Below are 24,242 nucleotides of genomic sequence, written 5' to 3' on the forward strand. Positions count from 1 at the left end.
ATTGCCTTTCATTAGTGCTTTTTCTAAATAAGCGGCATCCGCTTTGTGTTGCTGGGTTTGGAAACTCTTAATAACTCTTCCCTCAGGTTAACACCATATCTCTCCTTTTGGATTTATGTGGTGGCTCTCTGGGTAAACAGAGCAATTCCCTTGTAATGATTGCCACCACAGATCAGTTTCAACCATGACCTGAAACTTGTGTATGTATTCAACATGTTTGATTTTCATGGACTTTGTGGTTATGTGTTTTATTTGTCGTCACCCCATGGGATGAACGGGACCGGCTGCCAGGTGACAGTCAGGTGACAGTGCCACACACTTTTTTAAACTAGACACGGGTGCGCTGTGAAGGGGGATCGAGCAATGCACAGCTGGGAGCCGACCAGGAGCGTGGAGGAGTAAGCGATCACGTATTGAGAATCGTCCAATACGAGTATCAGCAGCAGCCTTGTTAACGGGTGAAACGCGCTTCAGCGAATGAGACGGAGTGGCCTCCAACCAAATGCGTGAGATTGTAGGACATTATCTTTTCCTCCACAGTGTTTTCTTTTTTTTTTTGTTAGCAAGACTGCGGGACTCGGGTTTGAACTGGGGGTTTTGTACATGTTGTGGACTTTGGGGATATCGGGTTGTTTATATTTTGAGTGTTGGGCGTAGTGTTAAATCAATGTAAAGTTCGCCATTGGTAAATACGAAGAATATTAGGTTTACACAAACAAGTGGTTATGTTTATAGTATTTATTATTATTATGCAGATTAACTTAATATTTAATGCCCCAGCTGTAGAACGGTGTTGTGACGTTCCCCTCACACAATGCCTTCTAAATGAGCTGCCTCTTTAAAATGTGGGGATTCAACACCAGTTTTTCTCGCAGAAATTAAAACTTGCATCAGGGCCATATCGCTTGTAGTTCTCTAAATATTATTCTTTGTTCATATGTGTTACATTGAACACACTTGAATGATGGGGACATAAAGGACCTACTCTGATGAAAATTATATTTTTTGGACATGTTTTCTCTCTGCCAACGGTCCTGCCCACAAGATGACACAGGTTTTTTGATTTGGGCTAGGAAGGCCATATGCATAATTAAAAGGCCACTGGTAACAGTTTTAAAACAGTTTCATAGATAATCAGAATGGGTCTATAAGAAAAAATAATGCTAACTAAGATATGAAATCCATATCTCCCTTCTAAGACTCTTTCAGTAACGTAATCAGGGTAGGAGTCCAGGAAAAACGAGTCACCTTTCTGGCAAGGGCCTGCAGATCCACTATACAAAAACCTATTCTCATTCTCGTCAAACAAATGCATCAAACACCTGCAAACGACAAGAGTAGGTGCACAAATTCTGATAGATTAAAACCGTAATTTTACTAGAGCTTGAGGTGACCCAAACACCCAACTACTCGATAAATTTAATCAACTCGTGTCTCACTTGTTCCTGTTTTAATGTTATGTTGTGCACCAGCATTGCTTTGCATATCTTTGGGATTTCATTTTATAACGGCTCACTTCTTGAGTATAACAGTTGATAATGTTAAGAAATCTATCTTCAAGTTACTATTGGTCGGGACTGTCGGGGCAAGTCATCTACTGTTATTGACCATGTGGTAAAAGCTTGACGCATCTGCAAAGAGTGCTAGTAAAGAATAATTATTTAGGAAATCTGAACCACTACTAAATAAATGTAATGCATACTAGCAGAAGGACAGTTGTTTAGGCAATAAATCTTTAGGAAAACCTGTTACCGGTATGTCAGATTTGAATGATGCTATTTATCCAAGAGATGTTAAGGATGTGGGGGCATGTTCCCATGAAATAAGTCCTCTTTGTTGTTGTTCACTCCTGTTTCATATTAGTAAATATTAGTTTGAAGAAATTATATATTGAAATTAAGGCATTTATTAGTTGAATAACTGTAACTCAACTAGAAATCAGTCATACTTTATTATGCAAATAAATGCCTATTTTTAACCAACATGGTTTTGTTGGACACTTTTTGAATCAACCTGGGTGTGCCTATCATCCCAGTGTGCAAAGACACTCAAGTCAACAACATTGGAAAGTTATTTCCTCACCTCTCCTCCCAAATCTCTAGAGATATGGAACTACCACTTGTTGCAGAAGGTGATCTTGATATGTTGCTTTCATGGCAGATTTTAGCCATTGAGGGAGACGCTGCCCTGCATGGTAACACTACCTCATCAAAAGATTTTACTCTCTGAGTGCTGCTGTCATATTTGCATTCTTAGACAATACCTGCTCAAACTCTCAGGTGTTGATAATCAGGTGTTTGATTGGCAGATTACTGACAGCACCGGATGATTCAAACAAAAGTCAAAATTAACATTTAGTGCTGAGAAATATAATTCAGTTATTTTTAATCGCTTGTTTCATCTTCTGATCTTTCTACTCAGACTTTCTATTGAGTTATATTAGACATCCATCTATCCATAATTTTTGTCTAACCTGCTCAATCCCTCTTAGGGTGATGGGGTTGCTGGGTCCTAGTCACTGCAGAGAGGATGACAGTTTGTCCCAGGGCCACATACACTCACATTTACACCTAAGGAATTATTTGGATTTAGCAATTAAGCATGTTTTTGGACATGTTTGCCAAAGTGCTTAGAGAAAACCAGACATGTACGAGGAGAACATGCAAACTCCACTTAGAAAGGACCCAGCTGGGATTCAAACCAAAACCTCTGCTGACAACTACACCACCATACAGCTCATCTCTATTGGACATTTACTTACACAAATGACATAAGGGTTCTTTCTGTGAAACTTTTTCTTTTTAAACAAAAACTTTTTTCTAAACACATCTTTGTGCCAAGATCTTTTTTTCTTTTTTTCCACTTTCATAACCTGAAATAGTGTTTGGAGTAATTTTTATGCTTAAGTTGCTACATCAGTGTGGATGCAGGTGTCTACATCATTATACTTTTCCCAACCAACAAAGAAAAAAATATCTCCATCTGGTGATTCTGTAGAAGGTGTTTGTGCATATTCATTGGGTAAATAATTTCTGGCTCTGTTGCCTAATTAAAAAAACAAAAACTGGATATCCTAATTTATAAACCAGATAATACAAGGGGCAACATTCAGAGTGTGTAGGAAAAATTAAAGCTGACTAGAATAATACTTTTCCTCATACTGCACATACCAATATTGTCTTCAAAAATACACAGACTTATTAAATATTATTTTACATCTATACTTTTATTGCATGCCCTTTTCTAAGACTCAGTAGAGAGGAAAGAAATCTAAAACTGATTATGCTATTAGGTAAAAAAGAAAGGATTTGATAAAGTATGCAGCCTCTATGTATTAAAGAACAGCAGCTTTAGAACAGAAATCGAGCTGTAATGTGGTAATTTATCTTTTTACTGACTTGCTGCTTTAAAACCATCTGAAAATCAAAAGTTTATATTAGAAGGACTAAATTATTAAAGAACTTACCAGATCTATTATTTGGTATAACTGTGTTATTTTCCTTCCTTTAGTTGTGGAAGATGATTTATTTTCAGTTTAGTTTTATTATTTGAGAAAACAAAAACTATCTTAATACATGGGAGAAATGCATATTTTGTCATCTATAGAGAATGTTCAAAACCAATCTTTTCTGTATTCAGTCTGTATTGTTCCTTGGCTTACTGAGATTAATTAGATATTAACGACAGAGGAGGTTTGTCAATGGACGAAGTTCAACTTTTAAATCAAACAATTTCCTATATATATTGTAAAGTGAAATTTTCAAGTGAAATTAAAGCTGCAAGCAGGAGTGTATGACTTGTCTCCGCTCTCATTGGGCCCTTTTGACTCGCCCTAACTAGCTATGGGCGGCTGCTACAAGCTCCTCACTTTCCCCTTCCGCCTTTTTCATGTGACTAATTCATAAAAAATATTTTTTTTCTTCTTCAAGATGGTGGCTTTTCTGTTAGTTTTATCTCCATAGCAACCATCATAGTTTTTGGTTGCTTGGGGGTTACAAACAGGTCGATAGGAGGTGATATACTGAAATATCTAGGAGGTGTTAGTACCAAAGGTGTTTTTCTGTTTTTTTATTCAAGGTGGCAACCTCTCCCTAAGGTCAAAGGTCAACACAACCTTGTTTTTTTGTAGACTTAAGCTTGTGGTATGTGTGTAAAGTTTTGTGAAGTTCAATAATATTTTTTTATCTTGTATTGTGCGAATATGTGAAAATTGACCAATTTTACACTTTATCACAAAATGGTCCTGTGGCCATCCAATAATAATCTGGATATCCTCAACAGGTGTTTTGGTTTCCTTTGTGGATTTTGAAGTATATTTTTTGAGGCCTATTAGGGATTTTGGTCCCATTCTTTTTTTTGTGTGGAGAGTTTCACCTACTGTGATGTCATCATTTTTTGGAGGTGTGGGGTCATTAACTATGGCAAAAGTTCACCAGGCACTAGGTGTGTGCACATTTTGAGTTTTTGAATATGGGGTGTGGACGAAACTTTTTTGTTAAAGGAAGAAATATTGCAAAAACAGTACAGTCGTTATAGTCCAAGATTGCTGCGGGACATAATTAGTTGAACGTAAAATGTTCAGATGAGAACTTACAAAGATATCCCACACAAACAAGGATTTAATTAAGTTTTAAACAGTTTTTTTTTTCAACCATGCACTGATGGTAGTGTTTGTTTCTTTATGATAAGAAGACGTTTGTTAGCGAATCTTTTGTTCCAAGTCACGTCAGAGTTAGAGTTTTTGCTGATTCCCATACTCACTCAAATCCTCCACAATGGAACCCACCCACACTTCGCCCAGGTCAAACACCAAGCATTTATAACCCATCTCACCCATGACCAGCCTTGGCTTGATTAATTCGCTCTCCAGAGCCATGGATCCCCAGGTTAAACAGCAGCCTCATTGCAGAAAGCCGAGTGAGCGGGCTTGATGGATGACTGCAGCTCTGCGTCCTGACACGTCTGATAAACGTGGAGCGGGGGATCTGTTTTTAAACAATGTAGTCCTACCCACACATTTAACATCCATACTCTGAAAGCAGGGAGAAGCTTTCACAATGATTAATAGCAAATTTAGCCCTCTGCAGACAGAGGATCTGTGATATTGCGGGGTTTATCTATCTGTTATGTGATAGCTTTCTGGCTTTCGCACACAGAGGTTTTAATTCACTGGCTGTTTGTGTCAAAATATGACAGGATTATTACAGATTGACTCAGAAGCTTCCATTACTTGGCACATGACACACAGCACTAGGGAATACTGAAACTTCTGTATTTGTTTCGGAGGAGTGAAACGATTCATTATAACTAGATTAGAGGCCTGACATTGCTTAACCATTTGCACTTGATGCCTTTCAGCCTCGACTCCGACATGTGAACCGAAGAATGAGGACAGGGAGTCGATGTATGTGAGGGAGATGCTAATTGGCTGTTGGACCAGTTTTGTCAAAGAGGAGGTCGAGGTCCACATCCTGAACCTGCACTATGACGCGGTAAGTGTGTTCCTGCTTTTCCTCAATCCGAGTGACTAAAAGTAAATCTAAAAAACAGGACAACTCAAGCTTTTTACAGGAAGATGAGGTATATCTTTCTGAAAAAAAAAGTGTTGTTTTTTTTTAACCACAAAAATTGACACAGATTTGACTAAAGACTGGCATTAATTCAATTCAATTCAATTTTATTTGTATAGCCCAAAATCACAACAACAGTCGTCTCGATGGGCTTCGAAGTAAAACATGAAATCAAAAGGATCACGAATACAAAGAGTTCAATAGAAAAATACTAAAATGAACTAACAAACTGACTAAGCTATACTGGCATCCCTGCCCTTAGACCCCCCTTCGCGGTAAGGAAAAACTCCCAAAAAAACCGGATTCCGGAAAAAACGAAGAAACCTCAGGGGTGCCCACATGAAGGAGGGATCCTCCCCCAGGACGGACAGGCGATTTACCAGAAATCTTAGAGAAGAATTAACTTATCTAAATCTACAACTACATATATAAAAGTCCAGCAGACGAGCTTCATCCAGCCGTGGTTATCGGGACAGTCAAAGGCGCGAGTCGAGCCGGAGACAGGAACCACAGCCAGGTGTAGGAGCAGGAGCAGAGACGAGGTACTCGGTCAGGTACAGAGCAGAGACGAGCCAGAGATGAGCCAGAGGCAGGATCCACAGCCAGGTGTAGGAGCAGGAGCAAAGGCGAGGTAAACGGTCAGGAACTGGAGCACGGATGAGCCAACTGGAGTCTGGAAGCACTCCCACTCCCCAGGAGGGGAGAGGAAAAGAGGGACAATACATGAATCGCACTGCACCAAACAGAGGCATGGAGAACTAAATGATAAATTATGATCAAGAATAGAGGAGAGGAAGGGTAGAAGTAAAAAAGGAAAGAGGACAGAACCCCAGTGTACCATAGTTACCCCAGCTTCAACTTCTAGCAGCCTTTTAAAAGAAATAGTTATTATTAAGTTTAATTTAAACAAACTCACATTAAGTTAAATAATCTCTGAATACTAACTAGTCTGACAATAAGCCTGTCCAAAGAGGAATGTTTTCAGTCTAGCTTTGAATGTAGAAACTGAGTCGGCCTCTCTTATATGAGCTGGGAGTTTATTCCATAAGACAGGGGCTTGGTGGCTAAACGCTCTACCTCCAACCGTACTTTTACCAATTCTAGGAACCACAAGCAGTCCTGCATTTTGCGAGCGAAGTGTTCTGATTGGTTGGTAAGGGACTATGAGGTCCTTAATATAGGACGGGGCCATTCCATGTAAGGCCTTATAGGTTAACAGGAAGATCTTGAACTTAATTCTAGAATCAACTGGGAGCCAATGGAGCAAAACTAACACAGGAGTGATGTGATCTCTTCTGCTGGTTCCAGCTAACAATCTAGCAGCTGCGTTCTGAACAAGCTGGAGACTTCTTAAGGAACTCTTAGGACACGCTGCTAACAAGGAGTTACAGTAATCCAGCCTCGACGTAACAAATGCATGGATGAGTTTTTCAGCATCACTCTTAGAAAGTATATTTCTGATCTTAGCAATATTCCGCAGGTGAAAAAAGGCAGTTCTACACGCCTGAGATATATGAGCCTTAAATGATAAATCCTGGTCAAGTAAAACCCCAAGGTTTCTAACTTAACTAACATTACTTCCGTATGTTATCCAAAATTCATTAAGTTTTGGAGTTGACAGGACAATAAATCCAGCAGCCTGTCTCATGTTCCCCTTGCATTTCACACTTTTCTGGCATGTTTCACGCACATGAGAACCATTTGGAGCGTAACGCTGCATTTCATAACTTTGTATTTTGCAAGACACCCTCTGGTACAGTCGAAAAAATAGAAAAACCCCTGCTTTTAGCTAAAAAACAAACAAACAAAAAAACTCAGAAATGTGCAGCAAACTGCATGAACATACAATCCTCTTCAAGCATGAAGATTTGCTCAGTGTAGACTGTTCATCTAAATAAATGTAGTCACAAAATAAAGACTGTTGTGCAAAATCTACTTTAAGTAAGAAGCAAAAAAAAAATTACTCATGCTGCATATTTGATGGACTCATGAAATAACACTAAAGAAAATAGATAGGATAATCACATACTTGGCCTCACCGCCTCTGCACCAGCACACATTTGAGCCGACTCACCCACGCGGTTTTTCGCACCATCATTTTTTTCTGCAAAACAGAACTTTAAAACTTCCCTCACAAGCTGTGTAATTGCCTCCAAAGCCTTACTTAAAAATACTGCATTCATTAATGGTAAAAAAACAAACAAAAAACAAACAAAAAAAAAAGTCCAAATGTCCAAAGTGCAGAAGAGGAACTTCTTTCAAATGTTTTGGGTCAAGTCTTACATGGGGTGAACTTATAGCTTTGAGGAACCATCAGTGCTGCCTTAAAACAATAACCTATCCAGACAATATATAGGGTATATAGTGTTCATTCTTAGTAGACTTCAACTGTGAAATAAACCAAAGATTAAGAAATCACATTATATGATTTGTAAAGAATTTATTAGTATAATGGTGTAGATACGTATTTAGCTCCTCCAAAAGAGCAAGAAATGTGTCCCTTGCAGACCTGTTACTTCAGTCGGACTGCTACCTCCATCACAGACAGTAGTGGTGAAGTCTGATAGTTTCTTGCTTGAATGTTAAAAAAAAAAAAGGTTTGTATATCGTTGCCTTTTGAGTTTTTGGAAAGAAAAAAAACATATTTAAAATGCTTAAAAAATACAAATGCTTTGATGTCAGACTGGGGAGTCACTACTAGTTTTCAAAAGGAAAAGAAAATATTTCTCTCTCTCTCTCTCTCTCTATATATATATATTTCCATGCATCAAGAAATTAACGATAACCAATATAAATTAAGGTCCTGCCACAGTGTATTGTGACTCACTGTCACATTGTCATGACTTTGCAGGAGTCAGACCGAGCAATTGTTGAGTTATTCCTGGTTATTAGACTAACCTGTGCATTTCCTAATGTACGTCAAGATGTCAAGTGCTAGCAGCTGCGTGTCATTACGAGACTGTCAGCTCTCCTTTGTATGTATAGAGGCGCATTTCAATTAATGATCTGCTGGGAGAGTAAGTCTTGTGGAAAAAAAAGAAAGAAAAAGCCTTGCCAAGATGGCAAACTCCACACAAAAAGTTGGGCAGCATCCACTAAAAAAGGCGGATGTTCTCAATGCCCTAATAAGACATTAGTGTGCATCAGTCTTGTCGATGGGGCAAGGTGGAGAACCGTTCATGTGGTAGATAGACTATCTGAATCTGTCAGAATACATCTTTTCTGTTTTAAGGTTAGCCCAATAGTTTGTGCAAGCCAATCCTGGTTCTGAAATAAGTGCTGTGTTCCCACTTTAAATCACGAACAAGCACTCCCACCCAGTCTCTATTTCCAGTTTTTATCAGGGAGATAACTGGCTGAGATATTTAACAGACACCAGAAATGGCGGAAAGCGGGTTTCTCAACATACCAGTTTTTTTTTCAGGCTTCCACAAATGACAGGTCTGCAAAATTGGCATTTTTTTGTTTTTGTATTTTTACAAAAACTCCTTTCTCAGCTAAACAAACACACAAGTGCAGATAGTGGACCAGGTCATTTTGGGTTTCAAACTTTTCTTCGGAGAATGACGCTAAAAAGGGAACTTCAAGAAAACTTTTAATCTATATGCTGGTATTGTTGCACCAAGCTCATTTTTCACAGCCCACCATTGTCGGTCAGCTCACATTATTCATTTCTTTATCAGATTGCTCTCTTTGTTTGCTGCTTCTGTTTGTATTTTATGTTCTACTTCCATATAGGTTTTGTTAAGCTGTTGCTTTTTTCATTGATTATATCTTTTTTTCCCCCCACAACTCAATTGATTAGGTCCTTTTTTTTTATAAAAAAGAGAAGCAGATATATTCAATGTGGTTTTAATATCAGATGTTGGATTGCTTCCCACCAGTTTTTTCACCCTTCTGATATGTTTCTGTTTTTTACCTTATCCGAAAAAGCTCCAGGCAATTTATTTCCTACTTTTTACTGAAATACAGAATTCATAAAGGTGGTATCTTCTCTGTTTAGTGAATTCTTCTCTAGTTTTTCCACAGAAAGGCTTAATACAGGTCTGAACTTCACAGATTTCTGCTTGACACGAGCTTAGTTTTTTAGTGCCAAAGATTGTGCAAACAGATTGTTGCTTTTGCACCAGACTGTGGCACAAACATCAATGTTGCTCAATTCCTCAAGATTTTTTTAATTGACCCAAAAATAGGGGGTAGTAAAAAAAAAAGAGATTTAAACTGTTAGAGAAAAAAATGTCTCCTCTTTATTTTATTTCTTTTTGCTGGGGTTATGAGGGTTAAAATTAGAAATTGAGGGTTGATCGGGGAAAAAAAGAAACCCGTTTGTTTTTTCAGTGATTCCATTTATTGCAGGGTTAGGTAGAGGTCTTTCTTCATTTTGTGTGTGCTGCAGTGGACAGAGTGCGGAGTTGGCATTATTGTTTTCTTTTGGGTCCAAGAGAGGATTTTCTTTATCGTATCAATAGATAAAGCAAATATATACTTTAGCCGTATCTGTCCTTTAAGGAGGGAAAAAAGAAAATTTGAGTACATTTTTCAGCCAGCAAGTAGGTTTACTTTTGCGTCAACCTTCCAGTGCCCTCAAAAGCTTATCCTATATTCCTTTAGTTTTTTACTGATTTACAACTTCCCGCTGACGTTTTGACTCTCACAGCTTGAACCACACAGTGGATTAAAGCGGGAGCATCAAGGGGGCCGCACAGACCAGGGGAATTCATTGGGAGGGGCTGCTTGTGCGGGACCCGTTGATGTCACACGCCGGTGAAGGCAAAGCCAGGGTCTTGGCACCAGGCCGAGACTAGAACAGCGGAGCCAATTCAACTTAAGGGGGACAACCGAAAGAATAACTGGAAACTGCATCAGCAAAGGCCCTTTAGAAAAAAAAAAAGTGATTCAGAAAGAAAAAGGAGTCTGAAAAGGAAAACAATTGTATCTTGAAAGCGCAGGAACAAAAAGTAGCAAAGGTGAGGGAATGGGGTCGGAGTTCAAATATGAGAGAATGAAAGTCACAGTAGGAGACTTTGAAACAATGGAACTGATTAGAAAGGAGTATTTAGGGTGAACATCATGGAGGTGTCTCTGTGTGATGCACAATGAACACTGCAGGAAATGCCATTCATTCACTTGCTGCAAAGAACTTCAACAGGATTAAGGTAAAAACCTAAGACCTTGGCAGATGCCAGATTCCTTCAGGTATTAGAATTTTTTTTCTTGCATTTCCAACTTTGTCTTTCTTTCTGTTTTCAGCACAATCTGTCTTCTCTTTTATAATAAATATTCTCCCCAGAAAACGAAAACCAAGCATCTTATCAAGATTTCATTACCTGGGGCTCTCTGTCACACTCATACTATATCACATACATTATAAATGTATAGGGTGCATGAGAAATGCATACTTAGATATGCAGTATATAATGGTCATCTCCACCTGTGCTGTAGGCAAAATGTATAATACTGTTGGTAATATCACCATGTTTTTTCCAGAGCGGCTTATTTTTTATTCTGCAGGATTATTTAGCATTCTTTGCTGCAATTCTAGTTTGGTTTTCAAAGCATCCTGATTAATTAATGTGGAATCGGATCTATCTTTTGATTAATGAATAAACCCAAAAAGAATGTGCAATTGGGATTGTTGAAGAATACAGCTTTAGAAATTGTATTTCCTCAAGTTTCTTATTAAGGTTTGGTTTTATGCTTTGATGAAAAAGGCTACGGCAAACATATGTCACTTTAACAAGTGACTCAGACATCATTCATTCTATAACAAACACCAAGATCTTCTCAGACTTGCCCTTCTTTAAATCTTTTCTTTCAACAAAGAGCGGGAGCGAATTTATGAGGTGCAGTCATTATACAGGACTGGCATTACAAAAGACGTTGTTAGGCCTGCTGTACACCTCAGTGTCATAACGCAGCTTTCTGCTGGGTGTGAAAACCTCTTTTTCAAATGCATCTCTGTTTGGTGCATAGGCAATTTGTCTGTGGTCTCCTTAGACCTAATTTGCACTGTGCGCGCCTGAAAATCTCCATCACTCAGACTTGAACTCATAACAATTCTCTTGGATCCCATTTTGGTGATATCTGAGGGGTAAAGTAGATAGATTTAATTTTACGGATATAAAATTTTTCCCAGCATGCTCATTGTCTCCCAACAGGCTTGGAATGAAGACCATCTACCTCCAGATAAGCCTGCACGTTCAAAATAAAATGTTTGTTGTTAAAGGGGGGATCACATATGTATAAATGCAGATGTTTTGCATTCAAGATGGTTTGCCTTCTCTAGAAGCCTTAACTTCTATATATATATATATAAAAAAAAACTACAGGTATGGTGTTTTTAATAAAATGTCCTTGCTTTTACTATTTGGAAACAAAATTTAGAACAGAGTTTTAATGTTTTACACATTAGGTTGGGAAAAATATGTCTAACAAATGCTTAGATCTATTATTATATATGTAAAAGCTTGAATCACAGTTCTGGCCTTAACCCCATATTTTAATCAGAGATAAATAAGCCAAAGTGGAAGCAGAAAAAAGTTTTAAAAAGCTAATTCGGACTTTAAGTTGAAGACACTGATCCTAAAAGGTATTATCAATTTTCTTTTTCAGAAATAAACAAAAAACAAAGTCTCTTGAATAAGAGGCAGAACATCTCTAAAAAACTAAGTTCTGATGAACTTTTAGAAAAAAAGATTTCTGACATGAAGCTATCCTGGATGAATAAGAGTCCTTGCAGAAAACCCAAAAAGGTTTTGCTAAACATGGTAGGAATCGGGACAACACTTTTATTTCTTCTAGTAAAATATACTATACCCCTTGGCCTTATCCACAACATTTACCCTGTGGCTAGAAAATGAAAAGATAGGACTTGGGACTAATCTCTACAGTTACTCTGGGTGAATCTCAGTTCCATGCCTTGGTCCTATTCTTAAGGAGTCAGGCTAATAAAGGTAAGAAGGGAGACAGCACATAGGAATTATATTAACTCCCAAAGCTGCTCCTCATGTTCCTTTTTTTGGGTTCTTTCATTGCAGGTCGGCTGTGACTTTTCCCGAGTCATTTTGTTTCATTATTTTGCGTTTGGTGTCGGAGCGTCTTTTGCCATTTGTCTTCACATTAGTTTTTTTTATTAAAATCTTTGTATCCTCTGGCCCTCTCTGAGTCTCCCTGTTCCTGGGTTTATCTTTTCTGGCTATCCGTAACAATTGCACGCACCATGACGTCCCCTTGAGGTGAGCGCATAAGCCTTAAGGTTGCTGCAGCCCCTGTACGACCCTCCACAGGTCCGGACAACCCCAAAACATGCAGCGCCCGTACAGGTCAGCCTCCCATATGGATGCATGTGCCTAAAGCCTTACTTGGAGTTTACGTTGGTACCAGTGTCCCTGCTTGAAACAAAGAGATGGACCCAAAACAAGACTGTAACAATGAAAATAAAAAAATACTAAATACTAAAGTGCTCCTGATAAAAATAAAAATATTTTTCCCACAGATTTTTGTAGAATGTTCTGTTTTGGACTAAAATCATGAATCAAAACCAATAAATGCACTTAGGTTATGGTAAGAAGTGTATCTACTGTAGGGAATTACACATGAACTGCATGTAAATATATCATGAAGCATCCTGCAAGTACAGAGAGAATGCAACAGCTGCAATGCTTCACTGATCTTCGTGTCAGGGCATTTCTTTGCTAGAGAGTTTTGTGTCGGTATATCTCATATACAGAAGCCATGTTGTTATGTGTCAATGGTTCTTTTTGCAAGAATGCAGAGAAAGGGAATTAAAATTCAAAATAGGATTGGAGTTATTTATAAACTTGGTGCTAAAATTATAGTTCCTTCCAGGATAATGTCAGCTTGCTACCTTCTCATCTTACTGAATGACAATTTTGTTAAAAAATATATACCCGATCTCTGAAGGGCATATATCTGCTGCAATCATTTTTTTATGCTATCTTGATATTTGTTCTTTTACCATAGACAACAAAGCTTCTGTGTAACCAAAGAAATGGACATAGACAGCTGAGCTGCTCCCACACAGACGAGTGAACATTTATATCAGCAGATTGCTTTGTCCTCCTAATCAGTCCCAACGGTTCACCAAGAGGGGAACATCATATCTCAGCTTTGTCTGCAACTCTGATAAAAGTTAGCTGACTCAAGCAAGGCTTTGATCAAACATAGAAAAAAAAGATGGATTCTTTTGGAAAAGCGTTTTAAACTGTAACTAAGGTTGTTTCTCTTATTTTGCTTTCTTTCTCAGGTTGATAAAATGTTCTCCTTGAATCTGACTTATGCAAGATCGATGATTCTGATCCTGACATCTTCCAAAAGGACCTATGGTGTGAGCAACAGTAACCCAGGCGTTAAGATTTACGTGAGTACTGTCCCAACCTTCTTTTACATGTACTTCGCCGTTCTCAAGATCAATGTGATTCTGACATGCAGAAAAGTGGCTTTTCATATTTTTATATTGGTTTTGCACCAATATGAAACACTTTATGTTGGTAATGTGGAAGGCTGCTTTACGTCACATCAGAATCTACTGGAATTACGTTTACCTGGGTCATGAGAGTTATGGTAGTCAAAAGAAAATCCACACAGAAGATGGAGCTCCAATGTTAAAGGGTTAAAGTGTGAGGTTCATGAAAGTGCTTTGAGTCCTTAAAAGTGTTTGACCTTTGATGCAATGTTGGAAAAAGTCACATATTGGAATTAGTGCTTAGAGTTGAAAAAAAAAAACCTGTTCACAACTAGAAATTCTTAGCTAATTATAGACTGGAAGAACATAATATGTCTCATAGCATAGTTTTTCTTTCTTAGTGGATGTCCCCCCTTTTTTTTAGCACTTTTTGAAAGGTTGCTTAGAGCTTAAACCATATATTTTATGTGAATAAGTAACCAAATGAATTCTACATTTACATTTAGCAATAGTTGTAGTATTGGGCTTTAAAAGCATGAAAAATGACTCCAAAAATGCTTGACAAAAAAAGCAGAAAAACCCTGAAGAAACTGTACTTAACATCCCAGTTTCTTCTGTTGCCACACAGGCTTAACGAACCATTTGTTACCGATCACGTTAAACGGTTCAAGTGGTTCTGGATGAGTCTCTTTTCAGTCAAAGTCCTTCTGATTTTCCCCAGAACCCTCCGTCAAGTGCCAGCTGTTATACATACAGTCAAAGTGACACAGCTGTGCACTGCTTTGGGCCTGTTTGAGGAGATAGAGAATCACTCCTACTCCCCAATGCAGTCTTTCTAAGAGGCTGTTTTTATTTGAGTGTTTTTATCATCTGCTCCATAAAAGAAAATATTATAGATGTTTTCGACCGGCCTGTAACAAGGGGGGGCTTATGGTATTTAGCGTAAAAATTAATGTTCCATCATCACAAGAGCGCCATTTATACTCTATTCAAATCATTCCACAGGGGAATGAACTAATGAATTATTAATAGGTCAAATCATTGAAGTAAAAGAGTTCAGATAAATGATTTCCTCCCAAATTAAACTTTTTTTCAGTTTTTTCTTTTCTTTTTTTGGTCTCCTCTGTGGAAAGTCTGTTGACATCACATCAAGTTTGCTTTCCTCAGATAAGGACACTTTCCCCTCATGAAAAGTTAAACCAACACTCATCAACTAAAGCGTCACGTACTCTTTAAGGACACTAAACTCAGATGTGAAACTTCTGACAGGGAGAATCAAAGCAAACGTCTTATCATCTCCAGAACTGTTTGCCGAACAGCTCACAGCTGACAGTCGCCCGCCAAACAGTAACCTTTTAATGAGCTGAAGCCTGCGGTTTTGTCTTCCTGTGCTTTTTTGTCTTTGCGTGCAAAAAGAAGGCTCTGATAGTCCTGACATACACTTGTCAGCACTGTAAATAATCTGCAAATAAAGTCGCGTCAAACAAAATTAAAAGGAGAGGAGAAATAAGACTCGCAGCCGGCCAATCAGTGCGATGACACGTTCGCAGACATGTCAACAATTACTGATCCGCTGACAGCAGCGTTGTACCACATCCTGTATCATGTCCTGTCGAGAGCCTGGACAACATTCCCTGTGACTGCAGGATGTTTTTTTGGGATGAGCCGTATCATTGGGGGATAATAGTGCTTTGCTGCAGATTGCAGTGTGAGAGAATCAGCATCTGCTCAGCATCTGAGAAAGTACGTCAGCAGCTTGACAGCTTGGCTCAGTGTCACAGCTCTTCCAAGCCTCCCGAGGCCGACTTGAATGCACAAGGTTGTTGAGAAAAAAAGATAAAGAAAAAAAAAAAACGTGCACAGCGAGTATTTTGTCTATAAAGTGTTGCAAGCATTATTTTCCCAGATTTTTCTACCTGTTTTGTGATAGTTATTAAGTTGCTAAAATACGTTTTAAAATAAGTTTTTTTTTGTAAATAGATCAAATTTCATGGAGGAGACACTTCTGTTTTTAGCTTAAAGTCTTGCTCTGATCATCTTTTAATCATTTTCAAAGCATTCCAAGTGGTCTTTTAGTTGTGAATATACAGTTTTTATCCAAAATCAAAGTAACTGTGTCATTTCTGGGACATAGTTTCTACAGAGTGGCAGGAGTTCATTAGAAATACAAGATTTTTCAAAGGTTTTTTATCCTTTTGGCCTTGATTTACAACGATTTGCCTTTTTGTGACTCAGAAATCCAAATATGAGCTTAATTGTCTTTATATATGTTCTCCATCAGAAAAATGCTTCAAGAACATTTTAAGAACACCAAACAACAGTTTGAGAGTTGGTCTTTAAGGGTCACACATGCTTGTTGCTTCTACAAATGTACTACAAAAAAAGCCTACCCTAGTACTTAACTAGCTGTCTACTTAGTTACTTAGTTTTGTGGACATCCTTCCAATTTCTACATTTGTAGATCCCTTCAGGCTATTTTTGATCCTGTGTCAATCAAATATTTATGCAGAAAGACCGACGAGTCCCTCTGGCTCGCTTGGCTTCCACTATTTGTCCTCCTTTTTTGTGTCACAAAGGCACGCGCACCACATCCGCACAAAAATGGTGGTTCTGTGCAATTCAGGCCAAACTCACACTTCATTATGGCTAGCTGGATAATTAGCAAACATCACGGCTGCAATTTGTGGGAAAAGTAAATGTTTTTCTTTTTCTCAAATTTGTCTATTTTAAGGTGACAAGATACAAGATTAAAAAGTAACACAGGAAAGTTTGTGTTTAACCTAATGAGTCTCAAAAGGCTATAACAATCTCTTTTGCACTATAGAGTTAAAAAATGAATGACAAAATTGAAATAAATCCATTAAAAATTGATTTTTTAAAGATTTATTGGCCCTAAATTGTATGCATTTTTACCCCTCTGGTAAAAAAGAAATAGATTTTCTTTTGTGAACATAAGTGATTACAAAAATGTTATGACGTAAATATTAACAAAAAAAATCCCCCCCAAAACTAACTGTTTAAAAAATGCATTCAGCAACATAGACTTACTTATTTGTTGTGTTTTTTTTATTTTATTTCATTTTTTCACCTCTTTTACCATCAAAGTACGACGACAGACATTCTCAAGCCAGATCACCTCCACTCACCTTTTTATTCATGCAAAACAGAATGTAAACGCTGTTATTTTCCATTGGGACAGACAAGGAAGCAGCAGTGTCTAGTCGATTTCATGGATGTATATATTTATACCTTGTATGGAACCAGATTCCAGCCGACTGAAGTGACGCACAAAGTTAAAAAAGGTCCCATTTCCTGGCCCCGCTCAGGAAGCAAAGGAAAGACCTTGGCTCCAACAGGGTTGTGCAACTGGTCTCGTGGACACTTAACCATAATAAACATTTCTTTTTAACAGAGTCCTGCATGGAGAATAGAGGGAGAGTTGGGTGGAGGGTATAAAAAAGGGATAGAGGAGAATGAAAGGGATGGACTCAATTGTTTAGGAAAAAACAAAAATGTTAAGCCAATGTTTTCCAAGGGGCTTTGTGGATTCTAGAATTTCTGAAATCTTATTCTGACCATTTTACCTCTTGAGTTTGATTTGAACTGATGTTATGGCTTTGTTTTTTACTCTTCAGATAAAAACAACCTCCCCGATTGTTCTATATGACAACGATCGTCGGAACATTACCAGAGAAGATTTCCCGACTCAAAACGAGGAGCTGGTGAAGTGGGCAGAACAGAAGTTTGGGGGTGTGACGTCATTCACGACTGTTCGAAATCTGAAAGACCTCACTTTCAGTGAAACACGTGGTGAGAAAAAAAAAACATCATTTGTTGGATTACAGTCTCTCAGTAACAGTTGGAAAGGAATGCTCTTATTTTGAAATGCAAAAATGTGGGAAGACATGATTATAAAAGGACAAAGAAAATCGCACAAACACACAAAAGCACACAAAACAAAATGTGAATAAGAACAGGAACATTTTGGTGGCAGTAATTCCGGTTTTGCCCTCTCCATGTATGCAGCCGAGTGTACACAGAGCACTGGATGTTTCTGAGATAACCTTTTTTGTAAATATTTGCAGCTAGTGGATGACAGAGTCATCCAAAGAAATTAAAAATAAAAATAAAAAAAGGACGGAAGATTAAAAAACTGCTAAACCTTTTGCTCTTCCCACTTAAATCTAGTGGACCACGAGAGTGCAGTAAAGTTCTGCTGTTTGTCCTTTTGTTCCAGAACAAAGTGCTGTTCAGTGTTATTGATGGAGGAGAGATTGCCCCAGGCTGAACTGTGAGCTGTAGCTCCGTACTTATTTTTAAATTGCCGTCAAAGAGGATGTGTGTAAAACAAACAAGTATTTTGTTTAGTGAGAAAAAAAAGAAAAAAAAATAGCAGCAAAAACCTTGAGTTTTGCAGGCTCTCGGAGAACTTGGAAACTAAGAAATGTTGGTTTTGTTTTTTTTCCTTCCATAGTGCATTTCATTACCGGGTTACAGACTGCAGCTGCATACTGGCAGAAAAGCTGGTCATTCTAACAGATCGGTATGGTTGATAAAAGTATAAAAGCACTTAGCATCATGTTATAAAGTAAACATTATAGGAAGTGTACTTATTTCTAATGTACAGAAACAATTTGGAGCTTATCGCGTCAGAATACATTGATTATACCAAGAAGTATGATCCACTTAGTAATTTCTCTATTCCTGAGTACTGAGTTATTTAGTTCTGTTTGTGATATTTCATTTTTTAAAGGTTAAGCTAGCAATCGATCCACTTTGCTTTAGTATGTGTAACACAGTAACACTCGTGGCAGATTAAGGCATTTCTATGAATGACTCCCTTTTTTAATCCAAGAATAAAAAATAATTAATTAAAATGTATTATTACTAAGAAAAAGAAGAGCCAACAGCAGCGCAAACCTTTAATTTGGTTGATTGAAAGAGTCAAGGTAAATACTGCCTACCTTAATTATTGATGAGAAACAGCACAGTGCAATGCAAAAAAGAAATTAAGGAAAATAAAAAACTGCTGGAGACGGAAAGATCTTTATCTTTGATTACATAACTTAGAGTCTGCAGAATGTGGGAAACATTGATGAGAGAAGGGTTACTTTGTTACTTTTACTGAAGTGGATATCTGAATGACTGCTTTTTATTTCTATTAGTCTAAATAACTAAATTTCAAGTACATTTTGCCATTTTGCAATAGTCGGATTCCCAAAATAACATAAACAACACCAAAAAAAGCCAATATAATTTGCCAATAAAAATTTTAGCTTAAATTAATGACTTTATTCTCGTAAATGTATTATTTTTTGTATTTTGATGGTGGTCCTAATAGTCCATCATAGATACCTGAATGATTAAATACACTTCTTTCTAAACTCTTTGAACTTAAAAAAAAAAAACACCTGCGCTTTTCTTTTTAAAATAAAATGAATCTAATGAAACCTTTTATACTTGTTGAAGAATTTAGTATGTAAAAGGTGATCATGTGTAAAATTAAAAAGATATTTTTCATCTACGCTACAGTCAATGATCTAAACCAATATATATATCATCTTGTATTTTAAAACTGGTATAATATGTGTATTTTAGTATATTCTTCAAATTCTCATGAAACTACAGCTGTCTTTAAAACAGGCCTGCTCGTGAGACTTGTGATGGCTTTATTAAATATAAACAACACAAACTAGTAACTGTAGCTTAAATACTCTATAAGTAAGAACAAAATTACGCATCATTCATTATTTTAAAAAAAAATGGTACTTTTAAAATAAATAAATAACATATTTCAAAATAAGAGAAAAGTAGAGAGATATCAAATTCCCCAATTGCATTTCAGCCTGTATCAATTGTTTCACTCTACTGTTCAGCACATCTTAAGTTTAACTTTACTGTAACAAAATGTTAGAAGAGTGTTCTCTAGAGAAATCTGTCTTCAAGAGCATCTGGAGGTTGTGGACGGGATCATCTATTGTCTCTTTCATCTGTGAAAATCGATAGCTTGTGGAGACAAGTTAATAGAAAAAAGTTGCAACATATCTAAAAGGCAGATCATTCTTTTTTTTCTTGTGTGTTAACCTCAGCCTTTCTGTCATAGACCCCCATGAGTGTGTTTGCTTCTCCCGCTGCAGTCCTTTTGGATTAAACTTTCAAATTTTGTGTTTTATTTTAAAATAATTGTATCTGGTAATCTGTAATCTGCATGAATTTTCACAACTAAATGCATACATTTTGTTGGTTTCTGAATATTTTGTACCTGAATATCACAGCGTACAATAAAACATTTAGATTTAAAGGGGGCATTCATGGTGGACATTAGGGATGTCATTACATGTTATTGCTCAGCAGTTAGCTCGAAACAGCAGCAAGGACCTCAGTGCCTGCACACTTATTTTTAATATAATGTCCTTTAGGCAGCATGAGACAAGGAAAACGCTTAGACAATAAAAAAAAAATGTATAATAAAAATAATAAAGGTCCTGTTTATTTGTTTTTTTCCCCCACTGCATCTACATATTGATACAAACTAGTGCAGAATGAGCAACCCAGAACAATCTGTCAATGACACATTGTAATTCCTCCGATTTGATCAACCCTGCAACTCTTGACTCCAAATGCCACTGCTTTATGCCACATTGGATCGCCGACTACTGAAGTTTCCAATGAGCTTGGCAGAAAGGCTGAGTTAACCCTCTGCTCTTTTCAGAATGCTTTACTTTGCTTGACTTTTGGGGTGACAAAGTTATGTGAGCTCCACTGGAAAATCTATATCTACCCGCATCTCATCAGTGTTCTGAAGCAAAGTGCTGTTGAGCGCAGTCTGCTGTCTCTAGGCTTGCTCTTTGAGCTTCTCTCACAGCGGGAAACATACTCTTTGGTCCCACAAAGTTGCTGTACACTTTTATGTCTTAGTGTGGACTGTTGTAGCCCACTTTTCCAAGGAAAGCTTGTACTAGATGATGATGATGATGATGAGAGAAATTGTTCTTCCTCAGAGTTATGTATATATTTACTTGGGAGAAAATCTCCATATTTTAAATGTCTGACTTCAGGAACAGCTCTGGGATTATTTGTGGTGATGCTGTTCTGTGAGTGAAGTAGTGAACAGATCTTTCTGGGCTCACAGGAACCAAGCCAGGTCCTTCTAAGTGCAAACTTGAAAGTGAAGATCCATCATTGAAGCCCTTTGTGGTCTTCAGAACTGATGAGTCACCACTCAAATCTTGCACCCCGAAGCAACAGAGCAGTTCTGCAGATGAACTTCATATCATAAACATCGAGGAGAGCTCCAGCATCCGGTAAGCCTTGACCCCATTTACAACACCGCATGTCCGTCAAAGACCCACTCTGATGAAAATTCCCTCTTTAATGTTTTTAAAATGTTCTTGTGGCATTTTTCTGATGACAGAGGACATATTTAAGAAAAAATAGGCTCAAAATTGCATTTCTAAGTATTTCTTTATTCAAATTGTTGTGAATCAGGAACAGATGAAAAAAACAGATGTCTGAAAAAGAGCTTATTTGTCACATATTTTCTACGTGACAAATAAACTACCCGCTCTGAGATCTCAGCAAAGAGGAAAGAGGGTGGGGTTTCTCCGCACCAACCTTCCCCCACACAACTCAGAAGCAAATTTCTGCCGCTCTTCGGAAACTATGTCCCAGAAAAGTATAGTTTTTTTCCTTTTAATTTTAGCTATAAACAGCATAATCATAATTAAAAGTGGAAACTAGGAATTCACAGATACACCTATTTTCACAATTTGGTTCAGACCTTGATTTTTGTTTCAGTTGGATCCATGATTTGTGTGTTTCAAAACACCACCACCAACAGCAAAATCAGAAAAATTGTTCAAATTTGCCAATAAGGTACCGTAGTAACAATGTTGGTAACAGTTGGCTTATACTAAGCCTAGTATGTTGTATTAAAACAATAGCTAATAAATCCCTCTTAGATGACACTTGAAACATAGACCTCTATGCAGTAGAGATGCAACTTTCCCCACGATTCGGTTCAGAGGTGCAACATATGGTTTGTTATTAAAATGAGGTTGTGACACACCTTCTGCGAAGGCTTTTAAAATAGCTAAAAGATGATTGGAGTGGGTCTTTAAGGAAAAAAATAATCTTATTCTGTATTTGTTGCAAAAGCTCGTCTTCTAATACTTTGTTCTTCATATGACAGCAATGTATCTCTGCATGTGAACGTCACAAACACCAGAGTGTTCCTTAGAGGCCCTCAGGGGACCACGTGGACTGTCGTTAATCCTCAACTCGCTATGCTTCGTGTAAGCTCACAAATACACCTCAAATCTCCAGTTAATAAATGAATCATGAGCCTTCACTGAGTCACTGTGTTGCTTTTAGTTACAACACTTTTGTTACATGTCTGCAAATAACAATTCAAGATTCCTTCTTGAAACCTGCTCTTATCTTTTACAGTCTAACAACAACATCATGCTGGTTACCGAGGCGATCAGTTATGGAATCAAGCCGCAGTGCACGCTAAACAATGACAGCGCTGTCAATGTGCAGAAGGTGGCCTTAGATACTTTTAAAACCAATATCTTCACCAGCTACACTGAAGTCAGACAGGACACAGAAAACAACCCAGTTATTTCCCTAATTCTCGGAAAGGCTCTGAACGCAGCAGGTATGTCTGTTTAAGAGTTACACTTGTTTTCTTTTTGTCCTAATCTCGTCCAATATTTCATAGGTGAGAATCACAATCTGTCAAACCAGAAACATTTTTAAAATGTGTTATTGTTTCCTTTCAGAGATTACTCCTTCAGCCACAGCGACAACACCAAGGCAAAAACCCCTGATTCCCATGACGACTAACCCTCCTCATCTGATGCCTTTGGTGATGCAGCTGTTCACCTCCCCAGACTTCCGTTTACCTCTCGACCTGAACGCCAAAGTACAGAGTGATAAGAGAATTTATGCAGAGGTGAGAACAGGGAATTTCAAAAATTAACGTTTTGCTTTGTCACATCCCTGTAAAATCAACATACATATTATATTGATATATATTTAAATTATTTTTTCTTCCTTTTTTAACTTGTTCTGTCTGAGCTGAGAGACTCTTGTGTTAGACATATTATCAATATAAAATAGATATTTATTGCAAAATAACTTTCCTGCAAGTTAACAGATTTGGAATTAATACCAGAGTAGTGTACTAAAATGTGCTTTAATACCAGCACATGGCAGGTGCCCGGTAGAATTTCCCAACTAGTTTTTACCATTTTTTGAATGTTAAGGAGCCAAATACTTTAAGGTAATCGGAAAGAAAATCATCATAATTACAGCATTTTTAAGGGATTCAACTTTTTAGCTTCAAAGTGGAATTGCTCTACAAAAATAATCTAAAAGAATCAAACAGATAGCATAATTGCAGCTTTGTTTGGTAACAAGTACAGTCAGAACTCTTTTGCATCTTTTATACCACATGGATAATAGGAAGATAATGGTGGATAATAACAGTATTGGCCCCTGCAGTCTCCTAGTGAACAGGCTGTAATGAGGCAAGCTAAAATGATAATAACCACCCCATCTCAGAGAAATACCAGCCTCAACCACAGAGCTGTGGGTTTACAGTTCATTCAATTTATAAACTCTTTCGTTTAACTTTTTCAAAATGCAGGGAATAAATTAGTTAAGCATTTGATGTGAAAACCAACAGATAATTGGCTATCATACGGCGTATTTAGCTTAATGCTGCCAAGCTGTTGAAAGGTGAGGATGTGTTTGTTTTGCATAGGAACCATTTTCATGTTTGTGCCGGTAAAATGACAAAATCAAAGAAAGAAAAATAATATTTCTATGAACAGAGAGGTACAGTGAGAGTAACCTTAGTGCTATCCTAGGGACTTTAACATTGGGAGTTGGGTCATCTAGACCCACTAGATAATGCGCTGAACCTTTTTTCTTCAATGATTTGTGATCTTCACTGGTGTCCATGGATTACATGAAATCCTCTTCACCTTTATCTACCTTTGTCATGGTAGGGATAACACGTCAATGTAAGGGTGGGGTCATAGGATAGCACAAGGGTTAACCTGCAAAACAGTTTCGCTTTTTTTTCAGCAGGCTCCTGGCTCCTCTCTAAACATTTTCTTTTAAAATAACCAACTTTGTGGGAAATCAAGCTTCACCGCGGTTCACCTCTTGCACTCTCGCTGTTTACATGAATTTCTACCATTCCAATGTTTTTATTTAACAGCACATTGTGTTCTGCG

General features: G+C 37.6%; 1 protein-coding gene across 1 annotated transcript in view; it reads left to right on the forward strand.

The window, feature by feature from the left end:
* The window catches only part of LOC101171598, a 49,164-nt gene that overhangs the window by 17,433 nt on the left and 7,489 nt on the right, over positions 1–24,242 (forward strand). The window contains exons 3-9 of the mRNA XM_023961175.1: positions 5,359–5,492; positions 13,837–13,950; positions 17,631–17,805; positions 21,128–21,299; positions 22,187–22,289; positions 22,444–22,654; positions 22,779–22,951. Coding sequence (XP_023816943.1) covers positions 5,359–5,492; positions 13,837–13,950; positions 17,631–17,805; positions 21,128–21,299; positions 22,187–22,289; positions 22,444–22,654; positions 22,779–22,951 — 1,082 coding nt within the window. The remainder of the gene's footprint in view (positions 1–5,358; positions 5,493–13,836; positions 13,951–17,630; positions 17,806–21,127; positions 21,300–22,186; positions 22,290–22,443; positions 22,655–22,778; positions 22,952–24,242) is intronic.

This window comes from Oryzias latipes, chromosome 12 (assembly GCF_002234675.1).
Source record: "Oryzias latipes chromosome 12, ASM223467v1".
Taxonomy (NCBI): domain Eukaryota; kingdom Metazoa; phylum Chordata; class Actinopteri; order Beloniformes; family Adrianichthyidae; genus Oryzias; species Oryzias latipes.